Source organism: Euprymna scolopes, chromosome 27 (genome assembly GCF_053919585.1).
Source record: "Euprymna scolopes isolate OS-2025 chromosome 27, ASM5391958v1, whole genome shotgun sequence".
Taxonomy (NCBI): domain Eukaryota; kingdom Metazoa; phylum Mollusca; class Cephalopoda; order Sepiida; family Sepiolidae; genus Euprymna; species Euprymna scolopes.
In genome coordinates, this window is record NC_136508.1 from 97,498,505 (window position 1) to 97,515,168 (window position 16,664).

The 16,664-nt window shown below is 31.5% G+C and overlaps 1 protein-coding gene across 1 annotated transcript in view; it reads left to right on the forward strand.

Moving 5' to 3' along the window:
- Positions 1-3,834: 3,834 nt before the first annotated feature.
- LOC145249035 (ubiquitin-fold modifier-conjugating enzyme 1) overlaps positions 3,835-16,664 on the forward strand; it is a 67,775-nt gene continuing 54,945 nt past the window's right edge. Inside the window, exon 1 of the mRNA XM_080110896.1 lies at positions 3,835-4,151. Within this exon, the coding sequence (XP_079967022.1) occupies positions 4,029-4,151 (123 nt within the window). The 5' untranslated portion in view covers positions 3,835-4,028. The remainder of the gene's footprint in view (positions 4,152-16,664) is intronic.

A 16,664-nucleotide genomic window follows, 5' to 3' on the forward strand; every position in this document is an offset into this window, starting at 1 on the left:
TGTCAATGTTAGCCGAGGAATGTGCAGACAGGATGTGGTCTATTTTCTCAGATATACTCTTAAAGATAGTAACTCCGCTGTTGTGGGGGCAATAGAGGGCAAATATAAATGCAGTGATGTAAGTTAGTGCAACCCGGAAGCACATATAAGGTAAATTAGGGTCTTCTCTGCAGATATCCCTGCCATACGGGAAGCCATCTTTAATGTAGGCACATATTCCATGCCCATGGAGATCCTGGGGGTCAGATTTCGATGTTAAGTTAGAGTATCCGTTAATTATGAACTCATCTAGGGAAGTGGTCGGCCCTATTCCAGTTTCGCTTAGAAAGAATATGTCCGGTTTTGTCTCCTGTAATTGGGTTTCAACCTCTGGAAGGTTGGAACGTAAACCCCTGATGTTGGAGAAGGAGACCTGCTAGTAGGGGTCTACGTTGGAAGACAGGGTTCTAGGTTTATTCGAGTTTTTGTTTTTGAGATGTTTCATGTTGAGGTTTTGGGGTTTGTGGAACAGGTCAGCATACTTGGTTTGAGCAAGAATGAGAGGGAACGACAGAGAGAAAAGGATAGGAATTTTTTTTTTTTTGTAGCACATGAAAAGGTAAAGCCGTAACAATTACCCACTAGTATGGCATCGAGAGGCCCCACCAGAGACTACTGCAAGGTCCAGAATCCATTCACCAAATAGCAATACAGCAGCCCCAGTACTTTGCACCTGCTGATAGGACAGCCTTCTTAGCGGTTAATCCAAGGTTCGGGTCCCTGATTATCAGGCGGATAACGTCAGCCCAGACAAACATTTACCTCCAGCACCCTTACTAGTGACATGGCCACAAGGATAGACATAGAGATAGAAAAAATTTCCGACATCTCAGACTACTGTTCACCAAGTACTACCGACCTGGAAGGGTGGGGGTTATGCTGTCATTCACACACACACACACACACACACACACACACACACGCTCGTGCGCAAATAAACGAACATTCATTAATTTTAATTTCCCCACGCATTTACAAAAATGTTCTTCTAGCACCAACATAATTTCAAACACGCACACACTTTTCTCACAACAACAAAAGCAAAATGGACATATTTCTGGCAGACGTAGGCGAAGACAATACCACGTGACAATATCAACCAATAAGAAATTTTAGAAGATTGTTTTTTTTAACGCTTTCCCAAACCAAATATCAGCAGCAGCAATCTTGTGCTGGAATCTGATTCAAAAAGTATTTAAACGCAACAAACATTCTTTCTCTCTCTCTTCGCTTCAACTTGATACGAGAACATGTCTCTTGTTTTCATTTCATCGTCTTGTTCAAATCTGTCGAGACCATAATTACGCACACCACACGAGCACGCAAAAAAAAAACACACTTACGCACACATGCACGCATTCTGTACATTTTCTATAAGAATTACTAACAACGGACTACTTTCCTCATGCGACTTTTGAATAAGGTAAACTTTGCAAGTTAAAGCAAAAACCTTGAAATAAGCACATTATTTTCACAAAAGACTTTCACCTTCCAATATTATTATTTTAACGAGGGACTTTCATCTAACATGACCTTTTAATCTTAATAATTTCACAAAGGATTTTCACCTAATTTGAATATTCTAACCTCAATGATTTCACAGTAACTTGCACGAGCCTTTTCTAGTCTCACACAAAAACACGAGTTCACATCTCATGTTATATTACTTGTCATATACATACGCGCACATGCACACACAAGTAGATATATTAACGTTCACGTACATACACTCACATTCACGTGTATACACACACATGCTAACATACGCACAGATGGACAACAAAAGACGACCGGAAACAACTATAAAAGGAAGAGACAAGCTATTTCCAGCCTTTTTCAGACGTGAGTGGTTGGCACACCAGCCACCGCTGTTTCGGCAGGCATGCGCACGCGCGTACCTCATGCCACTTGCTACTATGTGGGACAAAAAGCTAACAGACCGTACGTACACTTTATACACTTTCTCTCTCCATGAACTGGATTGACATTCTCACTCTTTCTCTCTATATATATACAACTTGTCCCAGAGAACACCACCTCATAGCTGACTTCTAAATGGCGCACAGTTTAACTGATGTCAATCCTCTATCCTTTTCTTTGTCTACATTTCTCGTTCCACTACATTACTCACTTCTCTTCCCACGCGCGAACAAACGATAGTGATCCGAACGTGAGATGCACACACATTTCCTTTTCCTTCTATACTACCAATCCCACAACAAATGATGGTTACACCCAAACGCGGACATGAACACGTGTTATATCTAAAACATTCATTCTTTCAACAGTAAATAAACGACGTTTATCCATCAATTGAGTTTTTGTTTCCTTCAATTCCATTCGTTTCATTATTTTCTTTTGTAATGGGATTAGGATTTATATATTCTAGTCCTCTACAAACACTTACCGATCGGACTTTGCTTGTTCATCTTGTGTAAAAATAAATGCAGCGCATTTTAAACGAGAAGGTGGTGTCATTGTGTTTTATTTTTTTATTATTATTATTTTGTTTGGGGCAGAGGAATTTAATTTCTCTTAAATTTCTTTTCCCCTACAGAGTTCTCATACTTCCTAGATCGTAATATCTCACATTCGCAAATGGATATCGTCTCTATTGTTTTTTTTGCTAGAGTTTTAAAACATTCACTCGTTTCGAGTGTTTGTTTGTCATTTTAAATAGTAATAGTAATCTCACTGATTACTGTACACACAATAACCCTGAGTGGCCTTCGGGCCTTGATAAGTGGTGACCCCGATGTAAAAAAAAAAATTTCAAAGCAGAATAAGTAGTTTACAGCTATTCTGCATGAAGCAAGATTTGAAACCACTCTTTATTTGTGCCTAAATCCAAACGCAGATTCCATGAGTAAAGCTTCTTTCTTAAAATGAAACACTGTTCTGCTGGCCTGCTTCTTAACCAACTACAATATAGTTGTTTTCAAGTCCAATATAAACAAGTTCTTGTTGAACCTTAATTAATCAAATTCTACCCAACTTATATGATTAACGATTACCACACTACCACCTTGTAGCAGAATTAGCAGTAACCAAAATGAGAAATAGAGAGCTTACCTCGGATACGTCTGTTTTGGGCTGAGCGGAAGAGAGAGTTCCAAGATGGCATCCATGGGCTTTTATTAGCGTTTACCCAATGTAATTATCGTTGAATCACGTCTGCTCTCTGCGATTATGCAAATACGTCGTTCCCGGCCGCTATAAAGGCAGGACACTGGAAAGGAGAGGGAGCGTTCTGCAGATTGTGTGTAGGTGATTCTGGCGAGTAGATTGTGCTTGTTACGACCTACGTGTCTGCGAGAAGCGAGTTTTTGTTCCGTCTGTTTTAAGTTGTATTTTTTTGTTTGTTTGTTTTGCCTACTACATTTTTGTTTCACACCTTACATTCATTAACGCTTATCATCGAGTGGCTCTCGGGTTTTGATAAGTGGTGGTTCCCAAGTAAAAAAAGAAAAAAAACATTCCCAATCACTTCGCCATCGAAATATAATTTTCCTCTGATAAAAAAGTTTTCAGTTATCTCTCTTATATATTAATTTTATTTATTTATTTATTTATTTATTCATTTATTTCCACACCTGAGACCTTAAAGAGCTCTCGGTTGGTTTTAATGAAAAGCGGGGCAATGTTGGCAGCTAGTTTGGCTGCCCCATACCCAGCGTTACAATCTTCAAAGAAAGAAAATAAAAAAATAAAAAATAAAATTAAAAAAAAAACACTTTAGTCAAAAAAAAAAACCATTCGTTTAGAATATTTTATAAACGGGAACTTATTTCGAGTAACACCGGTTGTCGAACAAAGGGAACTAACTCTGTTTTTACTGCCTCGTGTTTTGATTATTTTCATTTTTTTTTCTCCATATGTTCTCGTTCTTTCCAGCTTTTCCCCTTTTTTAAAGAACAAATAACGACATATTTTGTTAAAATCATATTTTTCAAATATCATTATTGTTTTCATTAAACTTTTTTTCGAAAATGGTGGATGAAGTGACGAAGAAAACTTTAGCGCAAATCCCAATCTTAAAAACGAAAGCCGGGCCGCGCGATGGCGATTTGTGGATTCAACGACTCAAAGAAGAATACATGTCTTTAATTAAGGTAAGTATACAGCAGGATCACAGAAGTTAAGCAAGTTTAAACTTGGTCGGTATAAGGTGGGTGACTAATTAAAAATACCAGGGTCAATAAGTGGGAGGACGACGATGCCTCCTCAGTGCAAAAACGGGGTTTGTATTACTGTACACATAGATTCGAAAAAGTTGTCAAAAAACAAATATATAACAAATAAATGTTATCAAAGGCAAGATAAGTTACTTTTCTGACAAACTGGATATATTTTTTGTGTTTTTATTCAATGTAACATATTTATTCATCTCGAAAAACATACAGTGTTTACCGATGTATTCGAAAATTCAAGATGACCATTTGAGACTTCTAGGTGCTACTGCTGTACTGCTGTATGTGCTCTCTGCTTATCTCGGCATTGTTTCCAGTCGTCCTGGACCTCTCCTTGCCACTGGACTCAAGCAATACCGATTCAAGAGAGGTGTGGTTGGAGATTGCGCAACCCTTGCCTCACAATTACCTGCGCAGCTCAGCTGCCCCTACAGGGGGTATCCTTTGTCTTTCGAGACTGTACAAAGGCATCGAGCCAACAAGATGGCCACCAACATGGAGAAACAATGAGGAAGTAGCTACCAAGTATAAAACGTGAATATTTCAGATGAAATCAAAAGAATTTAAAACTTAAAAACACAAAAAAAATACTGAGCCAGATGTGTAGAAAAGTAATTTTTATTGGCAGTTGTTTGTGTTTTTGTGTCCAGCTAAAACTTAAAAATACACAGCAAACTCTTACAAAGTTGATATTTTTTTAATCAGCTTGATCCCTGGAAAAATGCAATACACATGTGTAAAACGAAACAAAAAAAAACAAACAAACAAACTGCTCTAGACATGGCATGAAGCCACTTGCTGTAAGGAGCTGAAGAAAATTACTACTTCAAGCTCAACAACCAGCCAACGATGCAAAATGCAGTTGTGGCAGTTTCTTTTGGAACTTCTATTGGATGAAGGCCACACCAGCTGCATCAAATAGAATGGTGGACGAAATAAATTCCGAATGGTTGACTTCTTGGGGGGTGGGGGGTACTATGTCTTAGAACTGTTTATATACCCCCTAGGTCATAATATGTATGATTTGCGAACGCGCGTCACGTTTAGATTTATTTTACATCGACTGAAACAAAGGTGTGGTTCTTGGCCTCCTGCTGGGAACGTCCAGAAAGCAATCAGCTTTTGATCAATGCGGGGGGGGGACCCCTTATATCAGACAATTGCTGTTCAATTTAAACAATCTCCTTTTTATAGGGCGCTGCCCCCCCCTCCCCCCCCGCCAACATGTTGGGTAAACAAACCCCAAAAAACTACCCCGCAGTAAAAGTTAACTGCGGCATTTCTATTTGACCTTATTAAATTCAAATTTATGCACCTGTCAATTTGTGCAAACAAACCCCAAAAAAAACTGCCTCATAGTAAAAGTCAACTGCACAATTTCTATGGCGTGATATTTGACCTCATTTTTTAATCCTTAAATAAATCCAAACGTTTTTCTGTTACTATCTCTTGCTGGTGCAGCGGTAAAATATCAGGTTTTTTTTTTTTTTTTCACACTTTATTTTCCACCTTCACCTCAAGGCTCCAGGTTCAATCCTACTTACCTAACTACCAAATTTTTTTTTTTGTTAACCCCTTCCCAATACACGCACTTACAAACACCCGGGCAATGCCGGGTAACCCTGCTAGTCTATATATATATAAAAGGCAAAATGTGTGTGACCATTTCGTGTATGTCTCGCAAAGGCTTCTTTGGCACACGCTCCCGGGGTCGTTACTATCGCTTAAAACTGTTTATATACGTCCTATATCATAATATCTAGGATTTGGGAACGCAGCTCATCTCTAGATTTATTTACGTCGACTTTTACTTCACTCTGTCCCCTGTTTGTCCTGCATTTTAGTATAAATACAGTGAAATTAAAACGTTGTGTTCTCGGGTTTCGCGCTGCTTTTCCCCCTTCCCGCCATCATCTGGGGGAAAGTGAAAGTTAAAAATAACGATCCCGCGATGACCTCATTTAGCGTCTTCCTGTCAATCAAACCTCTTTTACTAGCTTTATAAGCCTTAACTTAACACGCTAATCAATTACTCTCACTCGTGGTCGAGACGGTTAAGTAGTTGGCTTTTGGTTCCACCTCCGCGTCAAGACTTCCGGGTTCAATCCCTCTTCCCGACCAAAACTATTTTTTTTTTCTTTTACACCTTTAAACACCCGGGCAACGTTTTTTTTTTATTACTTCGCTTATTCTTTAGTTTACCCCTCCCCCATACACAGGTTTATTTATGCCATTTTTTTCCCGTTTTGGTTTTGGGTTGTTTTTTTTTTACATCGTCTTTTTTATAATATTTAAGCAGGGTTATTAATTACCCCCCCCCCATACACACACCTACAAACACCCGGGCAACGCCGGGTACCCCCCCCCCCCCGCTAGTCTAATATATAAAAGGCAAAATGGGCGCGAGCGTTTGTGTATGTCCATGAAAGGCTATTTGGGTGGGGGTTCTCGCGTCGGCTAGATTCCAGGAGAAGTTTTCTTATACTTCCTAGATTGTAATATCTCCGATTCGCAAACGGATATCGTCTCTATCTTTTTTTTGATTGAGTTTTTCATATCGAACACTGATGCCAATGTCAACACCAACTCCCAGCCAAAGCGATTTCATGCCCAAGGGTCAAGTTCCCTTCCCCCTCTCCCCTTTCCTTCCCTCTCTCTCTCTCTCTTTTATTTTCCTATCGCTTATCAATATCTGTTTGGCATTGTCATATCCGTCTCCCTACTCTTTATTCCTCTTTCTTTCTATACATATCTTTCTCTATCTATCGATATGTTTATCTATCTATCCGTATTTCTCTATCTGTTATTTTAAATTATTTAATGTAGCTAGACTTTGTGGACACCCTGTAGATTATGCAGCCAGACGTTGTGGACACCATGTATATTATGTAGCCAGACTTTGTGGACACCCTATATATATATATATATATATATATATATATATATATATATACACACACACACACACCCTACTTTGGGGTAATTGCGCGAAGTTCGGGGTAATTGCGCCAACTAGCTCTAAAAGTGCTCTTTTGGCAACCGCACAGATAAAGAGCACTTTTTTAGTTAGTGCAATTACCTCCGGATTTGGTGCATTACCCCAAAGTACGGTGTATATATATATAGTATCTGTTCTGTGATTTGTCCTCGGTCAATGTAGGGGAAACCCTTCATACTGAGACAATTACTATTCATTTGGATACTGCCCAAGTGCCTCCTTCTCCCCACATTAAAAACGATCTTCATGAGAGGTTTAAAAGCAATGCCATCTCTGCAAGTCATCTTTTTGATTGACTACGTTAAATCACGGGTTCGAGCCTGCCTGCCTGCCTACTATCACTTTTTTTTTTACACCTACAAACACCCGGGCGACGCCAGGCACCCAAATTAGTCAATTATATAAAGAGCAGTTGTCTGTTTGTGTATCAAACTAAAACTTAAAAATACACAACAAACTCCTACAAAGTTGGTATTGTTTTAATGAGCATAATCCCTGGATAAATCGTATCTAAAATTTAGGAAAAAGTATAATGGGGGTCGGGGGGGATGGAGGGGGGGGTCAAATAACCATTTGTATCAGTTAATGTTTTCGAATACTAAACAAGAGTTTTAATGTTATCATGAACCATTTTGTTCAAATTGAAAGATACTAATTTTACATTTTTCATTCATCGTTTTTTGACTATTTTCATTTCTCTACAAAGAAATATGGTAGGAAAAACTTAGTTTTAGTAGTGCTCTGGAGGCCTCCACTTTTTTTTTTTCTTTTTCTTTTTTTACTCCTTACATAAAAAGGGGAATAATTTCTTTACTGTGGGTGAGAGAAGAAACGTAATGCTATCTATCATTTTCATAACAGCTGTTTCAGAAATGTTCCCACGGTGCGAACTAATCAAGTTACTTTCCCTGGCAAACTATAATAATGCATCACTTCTAATTTTTATATTGTTTAGGGAAAGTTCAAGAAGCTGCTTTCAATCCGTGCACATTTCTTTCAGCTCGGAGCAACGTCTTTTCAGTTCTGTGTTCGCTTTGCTATTATGCATGGCAGTGAGACATGGGGGTCCACAACACTTCTGCATAATAACCATAGCCATTATCAAGTGGATGTGTGACTGCAAACTAGAGAAAAGAATCTCTTTAGCCATGCTCGATCAAAAACTTGCTATTAATGCGATTTGGAATGCCTTATGCGCTCAGCATCTCAGATGGTTTACTTACGTATAGTGTTCCACCTCCTGTATTAATTATATAACACTAGCCTGGGTGCCCAGCATTGCCCGGGTGTTTGAATGTGTGTGTTGAGCAAAAATAAAACTGGTATTAGGCAGGCAGGTTCGAACCTGTACCACGAAGGAGGAAAAAAATGTGAAAAAAAAATTGATGTCATTGCCAAACCGGAAGTGGCGAAGGTTTAATTTCAGGCTAGTCAATCGAAAAGAGGGGATGACTTTCGAAAATATCAGTCAAAAAAGCGACCCTCTCCTCCTTGTAGAAAAGTGCCCAGTTGAAGAAAAAGGAATTTATGTTTTTAGCCAATTTTCGATATTTAATGTCTGAAGGGTCGAACTTCAAAACGATACTGATCTCGTGAAAATCCATCGCCTTGGTTTCTCACTTGTTTCATTCTTTATATGATGTGGCCATTACACTGAAACTGTCTTCATTACAGTTCTAACCTCTCTCGGACCCCCACACTGTCCAGTACCATCGCAAAGGAACAAACAAACAAAATAAATTTGACCCAGCTTTTTTTTCTGTTTTAAAAGTCTCTTCCCACCACCACGGGGCCACATATCTGTCTCGCCCGGTTGCATTTTGCTTCTCTCCTCAACCACATGCAGGCTATAGCCATTTCTCGTCATCGACTTGACACACCCATCTTTCCTGGCACATACTTTTCTTCTCTCCTCGACAACATGTTGTCTTTCTTTCTTTTTCTTGTGACACACATTATCCACACTTCCTAATTTACATACGTGTTCAAATACTGCTGCTGCTAATACCTTCTCAGCCATCTATCCTTCAGCTGCTGCTGCTATTTTCATACATGCTCTGTTACATTTAATACTTACATTCCATGTTTCTGACAAAGGAGGAAAAATTGCTGTTTCTGGGTCATAGTCTATCCGTCTCATACTTATTGATGGTTAGTTTTTGATCTTGAAGTAGTATTTTTTTTTTAGCTCCTTACATGTGTTACATGATAAAAGGGCTGTCCCCTTTTCATGTAAGTAAAAAAAATAGGGATGATGGGATCTTTCTATCGATCCGGTAAATATCTCACTGCTGATGCTATTCTCTATCTATATAAGAGCCAGGTACGTCCAAGGATGGAATACTCTTGCCACATCTGGGCAGGAGCTGCTAGAAAGGACTTGTCCTGCCTTGATAGAGTTCAAAATAGACTTCGTAGCCTCGTAGGAGATGTCCTTTTCTCTTCCTTGCAACCTCTATCTCACAGAAGAGATGTTGCGAGTTTATCTCTGATGTATCGTTATTTTCATGGAAAATGTTCGACTGAGCTTCAATCTATGGTCCCCCCTCGCCAAATTTTCACAAGAAACACTCGTCTAGCTGTAAACACTATCAATAATTCCCCCCACTCTTTATCTGTGCCTAAACCTAAACGTAGATTCCATGAACAAAGCTTCTTTCTTAGAACTGCACGCCTGTAGAATTGTCTTCCGTTTTCCTGCTTTCCGGCTGACTACAATATGGTTGTCTTCAAGTCTAACGTAAATAAGTTCTTGATGAGCCGTTCCATATAAGTTATCAAATTTACCAAATTTTCATTACTAATGATTACTATATTGTCCAATTTCTACTGTACACTCTTTAACCCTTATCCTTGAGTGGCCCCTTGGCCTTGATAATGTGGTGATGCCTATGTAAAAAAACAAATTAGTTAAATGTAAATATGAAATAGGATAGTCAAGGATTCGAACTTGTGAAGCTAGACTTGAATTTTCAATTCCAATCATAAGTTAATATAAATACAGAATGTTATTGAAATAAGGAATTGCAATTGTTTAGCTTACATATCTGTATATGGAAAAGGAATATTAATAATGAAACTTGTTTCTGTTAAGGAATTTAATCGTCAATTGAAATTGTAAACATATTTTGTAAAAATGTTATTTGGAAAATAGGTTAATAAACTCTGGGTCATGTCAAGTTTGGCAATGTGACGCATGTCATCCAACGTGTTTTATGAGCACGCGTTTAATCATGCGATGACCTGACGAGTTCTCAATATAGGTAGAGTTTTTAGATACAGCCTGGGAGAAGAGTCGGAGAGAAGCAGAGAGGTTCAGACCGATTCTCGGTTAGAATCAAGATACCTTCTAGAAGTGAGAGGGTTTTAGAAATAACTAAGAATATTGAATGGGGATATTAAAAGAAATTAAAAGATATTAAAAGAAATTAAAAGATATTAAAAGATATTAAAAGAAATTAAAAGATATTAAAAGAAATTAAAAGATATTAAAAGAAATTAAAAGATATTAAAAGATATTAAAAGAAATTAAAAGAAATTAAAAGATATTAAAAGAAATTAAAAGATATTAAAAGAAATTAAAAGAAATTAAAAGATATTAAAAGATATTAAAAGAAATTAAAAGATATTAAAAGAAATTAAAAGATATTAAAAGAAATTAAAAGATATTAAAAGATATTAAAAGAAATTAAAAGAAATTAAAAGATATTAAAAGAAATTAAAAGATATTAAAAGAAATTAAAAGAAATTAAAAGATATTAAAAGATATTAAAAGAAATTAAAAGATATTAAAAGAAATTAAAAGATATTAAAAGAAATTAAAAGAAATTAAAAGAAATTAAAAGAAATTAAAAGATATTAAAAGAAATTAAAAGAAATTAAAAGATATTAAAAGAAATTAAAAGATATTAAAAGAAATTAAAAGATATTAAAAGATATTAAAAGATATTAAAAGAAATTAAAAGATATTAAAAGATATTAAAAGATATTAAAAGAAATTAAAAGATATTAAAAGATATTAAAAGATATTAAAAGAAATTAAAAGATATTAAAAGATATTAAAAGAAATTAAAAGATATTAAAAGAAATTAAAAGATATTAAAAGAAATTAAAAGATATTAAAAGAAATTAAAAGATATTAAAAGAAATTAAAAGATATTAAAAGAAATTAAAAGATATTAAAAGAAATTAAAAGATATTTAAAGAAATGAAAAGATATTAAAAGAAATTAAAAGATATTAAAAGAAATTAAAAGATATTAAAAGAAATTAAAAGATATTAAAAGAAATTAAAAGAAATTAAAAGATATTAAAAGAAATGAAAAGATATTAAAAGAAATGAAAAGATATTAAAAGAAATGAAAAGATATTAAAAGAAATTAAAAGATATTAAAAGAAATTAAAAGATATTAAAAGAAATGAAAAGATATTAAAAGAAATTAAAAGATATTAAAAGATATTAAAAGATATTAAAAGAAATTAAAAGAAATGAAAAGATATTAAAAGAAATTAAAAGATATTAAAAGAAATTAAAAGATATTAAAAGAAATTAAAAGATATTAAAAGAAATTAAAAGAAATTAAAAGATATTAAAAGAAATTAAAAGATATTAAAAGAAATTAAAAGATATTAAAAGATATTAAAAGAAATGAAAAGATATTAAAAGATATTAAAAGATATTAAAAGAAATTAAAAGAAATTAAAAGATATTAAAAGAAATTAAAAGAAATTAAAAGATATTAAAAGAAATTAAAAGATATTAAAAGAAATTAAAAGATATTAAAAGAAATTAAAAGAAATTAAAAGATATTAAAAGAAATTAAAAGAAATTAAAAGAAATTAAAAGATATTAAAAGAAATGAAAAGATATTAAAAGAAATTAAAAGATATTAAAAGAAATTAAAAGATATTAAAAGAAATTAAAAGAAATTAAAAGATATTAAAAGATATTAAAAGAAATTAAAAGAAATTAAAAGATATTAAAAGAAATTAAAAGATATTAAAAGAAATTAAAAGATATTAAAAGAAATTAAAAGATATTAAAAAAAATTAAAAGATATTAAAAGATATTAAAAGAAATGAAAAGATATTAAAAGAAATTAAAAGAAATTAAAAGAAATGAAAAGATATTAAAAGAAATTAAAAGAAATTAAAAGATATTAAAAGATATTAAAAGATATTAAAAGAAATTAAAAGATATTAAAAGATATTAAACAAAATTAAAAGATATTAAAAGATATTAAAAGATATTAAAAGAAATTAAAAGAAATTAAAAGATATTAAAAGAAATGAAAAGATATTAAAAGAAATTAAAAGATATTAAAAGAAATTAAAAGATATTAAAAGAAATTAAAAGATATTAAAAGAAATTAAAAGATATTAAAAGAAATTAAAAGAAATTAAAAGATATTAAAAGAAATTAAAAGATATTAAAAGAAATTAAAAGATATTAAAAAAAATTAAAAGATATTAAAAGAAATGAAAAGATATTAAAAGAAATTAAAAGAAATTAAAAGAAATGAAAAGATATTAAAAGAAATTAAAAGAAATTAAAAGATATTAAAAGATATTAAAAGAAATTAAAAGATATTAAAAGATATTAAAAGAAATTAAAAGATATTAAAAGAAATTAAAAGAAATGAAAAGATATTAAAAGAAATGAAAAGATATTAAAAGAAATGAAAAGAAATTAAAAGAAATTAAAAGATATTAAAAGAAATTAAAAGATATTAAAAGAAATTAAAAGAAATTAAAAGATATTAAAAGAAATTAAAAGATATTAAAAGAAATTAAAAGATATTAAAAGAAATTAAAAGATATTAAAAGAAATTAAAAGATATTAAAAGAAATGAAAAGATATTAAAGGAAATGAAAAGATATTAAAAGAAATTAAAAGAAATTAAAAGAAATTAAAAGATATTAAAAGAAATTAAAAGAAATTAAAAGATATTAAAAGAAATTAAAAGAAATTAAAAGAAATTAAAAGATATTAAAAGATATTAAAAGATATTAAAAGAAATTAAAAGATATTAAAAGATATTAAAAGATATTAAAAGATATTAAAAGAAATTAAAAGATATTAAAAGATATTAAAAGAAATTAAAAGATATTAAAAGACATTAAAAGATATTAAAAGATATTAAAAGAAATTAAAAGAAATTAAAAGATATTAAAAGAAATTAAAAGATATTAAAAGATATTAAAAGAAATTAAAAGATATTAAAAGAAATTAAAAGGTATTAAAAGAAATTAAAAGATATTAAAAGATATTAAAAGAAATTAAAAGATATTAAAAGAAATTAAAAGATATTAAAAGATATTAAAAGATATTAAAAGAAATTAAAAGATATTAAAAGAAATTAAAAGAAATTAAAAGATATTAAAAGAAATTAAAAGATATTAAAAGAAATTAAAAGATATTAAAAGAAATTAAAAGATATTAAAAGATATTAAAAGAAATTAAAAGATATTAAAAGAAATTAAAAGATATTAAAAGATATTAAAAGATATTAAAAGAAATTAAAAGATATTAAAAGAAATTAAAAGATATTAAAAGATATTAAAAGATATTAAAAGAAATTAAAAGATATTAAAAGAAATTAAAAGATATTAAAAGATATTAAAAGAAATTAAAAGAAATTAAAAGATATTAAAAGAAATTAAAAGAAATTAAAAGATATTAAAAGAAATTAAACGAAATTAAAAGATATTAAAAGAAATTAAAAGAAATTAAAAGATATTAAAAGAAATTAAAAGAAATTAAAAGATATTAAAAGATATTAAAAGAAATTAAAAGATATTAAAAGAAATTAAAAGATATTAAAAGAAATTAAAAGATATTAAAAGAAATTAAAAGAAATTAAAAGATATTAAAAGATATTAAAAGAAATTAAAAGAAATTAAAAGATATTAAAAGATATTAAAAGAAATTAAAAGATATTAAAAGATATTAAAAGAAATTAAAAGATATTAAAAGATATTAAAAGATATTAAAAGATATTAAAAGATATTAAAAGAAATTAAAAGATATTAAAAGATATTAAAAGAAATTAAAAGAAATTAAAAGATATTAAAAGATATTAAAAGAAATTAAAAGATATTAAAAGAAATTAAAAGATATTAAAAGAAATTAAAAGAAATTAAAAGATATTAAAAGATATTAAAAGAAATTAAAAGATATTAAAAGAAATTAAAAGAAATTAAAAGATATTAAAAGAAATTAAAAGAAATTAAAAGATATTAAAAGAAATTAAAAGATATTAAAAGAAATTAAAAGAAATTAAAAGATATTAAAAGAAATTAAAAGATATTAAAAGAAATTAAAAGATATTAAAAGATATTAAAAGAAATTAAAAGATATTAAAAGATATTAAAAGAAATTAAAAGATATTAAAAGATATTAAAAGATATTAAAAGAAATTAAAAGATATTAAAAGAAATTAAAAGAAATTAAAAGATATTAAAAGAAATTAAAAGATATTAAAAGATATTAAAAGAAATTAAAAGATATTAAAAGATATTAAAAGATATTAAAAGATATTAAAAGAAATTAAAAGATATTAAAAGAAATTAAAAGATATTAAAAGAAATTAAAAGATATTAAAAGACATTAAAAGATATTAAAAGATATTAAAAGAAATTAAAAGATATTAAAAGAAATTAAAAGAAATTAAAAGATATTAAAAGAAATTAAAAGAAATTAAAAGATATTAAAAGAAATTAAAAGATATTAAAAGATATTAAAAGAAATTAAAAGATATTAAAAGATATTAAAAGAAATTAAAAGATATTAAAAGATATTAAAAGATATTAAAAGAAATTAAAAGATATTAAAAGATATTAAAAGAAATTAAAAGAAATTAAAAGATATTAAAAGATATTAAAAGAAATTAAAAGATATTAAAAGAAATTAAAAGATATTAAAAGAAATTAAAAGAAATTAAAAGATATTAAAAGATATTAAAAGAAATTTTTTTTTTTTTTTTTTTTTTTTTTTTATTATATTTTCACCCCAAACAAGGCACATTGCCACTTTGGTGTAGGGGGCTACTATCAGGGGAAACATCTACTGGGGCACTATGTAGGGTTTAGGGCAGCGAGATGTTGGTTCACGTTGCACTTGAACTTATGCATGTCAGTACAGTTGGGGAAGCAGTGACCTGGAATGGAATTCCAAAGTCTAGCAGTTCTGGGGAAGAAACTACTGGAGTAGAACGATCTTTTACATCTAGGGATCTCTACAGTGTGGGGGTGGGATTTTGCAGCTTGTCGGGTCTGTCGAGGGTGTTCACGTCGTGGGGGCACAAGTGCTTGCAGTTCTTCAGAGCATTCACCATTATAATACTTGTAGAACAGGCAGAGGGATGCAACGTTTCGACGATGGGACAGAGGCTGAAGTTTTGATGCCAGTTTAGGGCCTATCAGATTTGCGACTCTCTTTTGAACCCTGTCAAGGAGAGAGAGACTAGTAGCCGATGCACCGGCCCAAATATGACAGCAATACTCCATACATGGGCGAATAGTGGCCTTATAGAGGTACAGGATACTTTCGGGTGTTAGAAGTTTTCTAGCACGGTAGAGAGAGCCCACCTTCCTCGCAGCGGCCCTGGCAATGCCCTCGATGTAATTGTTCCAGCTCATGTTTCCTGTGAACGTTAGGCCAAGGAGCTTGAAAGACGTACTCTCAGCTAAAGAGTTGTTGGCCATTGCTATAGGTGGTAGAGAAGGTTTCCTGTAATTATTGAATGAAACCAGTTTTGTCTTGGTGGCATTGAACGTTACCATCCATTTTTGTCCCCATTCCACTACTGATTTGAGGTCATCCTCCAGTGTTTCTGCCATTACTTTAGATATATGTTCATTTGTTTTCCTGTCGTGCCTGCTATAGAGTGTGGTGTCATCAGCATATATACCCATCTCAGAGGCAATTTTATCGGGGAGGTCATTTATGAATATCAGGAACAGCAGAGGACCAAGGATAGATCCCTGGGGCACTCCGGCATTTATATTATATTGTTTAGACGTACGACCGTCGAGGACAACCTGGATTTTTCTCTTATCTAAGAAGGATTTAATTATGTTAAGTATTCTACCAGTGATACCGTAAGATCTAATCTTCCTGAGGAGACCCTCATGCCATACCCTGTCAAAAGCCTTAGATATATCTAGAGCTACCGCTCTGCCCTCTCCCGCTTTATCCAGTGAATGGTATATGCGTTCAGAGATTACAGTGAGGATGTCTGCCGTGGAACGGGCTTGTCTAAATCCATATTGATGGTCGGTCAGAAGTTTAGCATCTGTAAGGTGCTGGACTAGAGCATGGTTAATTAAGGTCTCAAATATTTTGGCAAAAAGTGGGAGGAGGCTAATAGGGCGATAATTTAATGGGTCAGTTCTTTCGCCAGAATTCTTGAATACTGGTACCACAGAAGCAGTTTT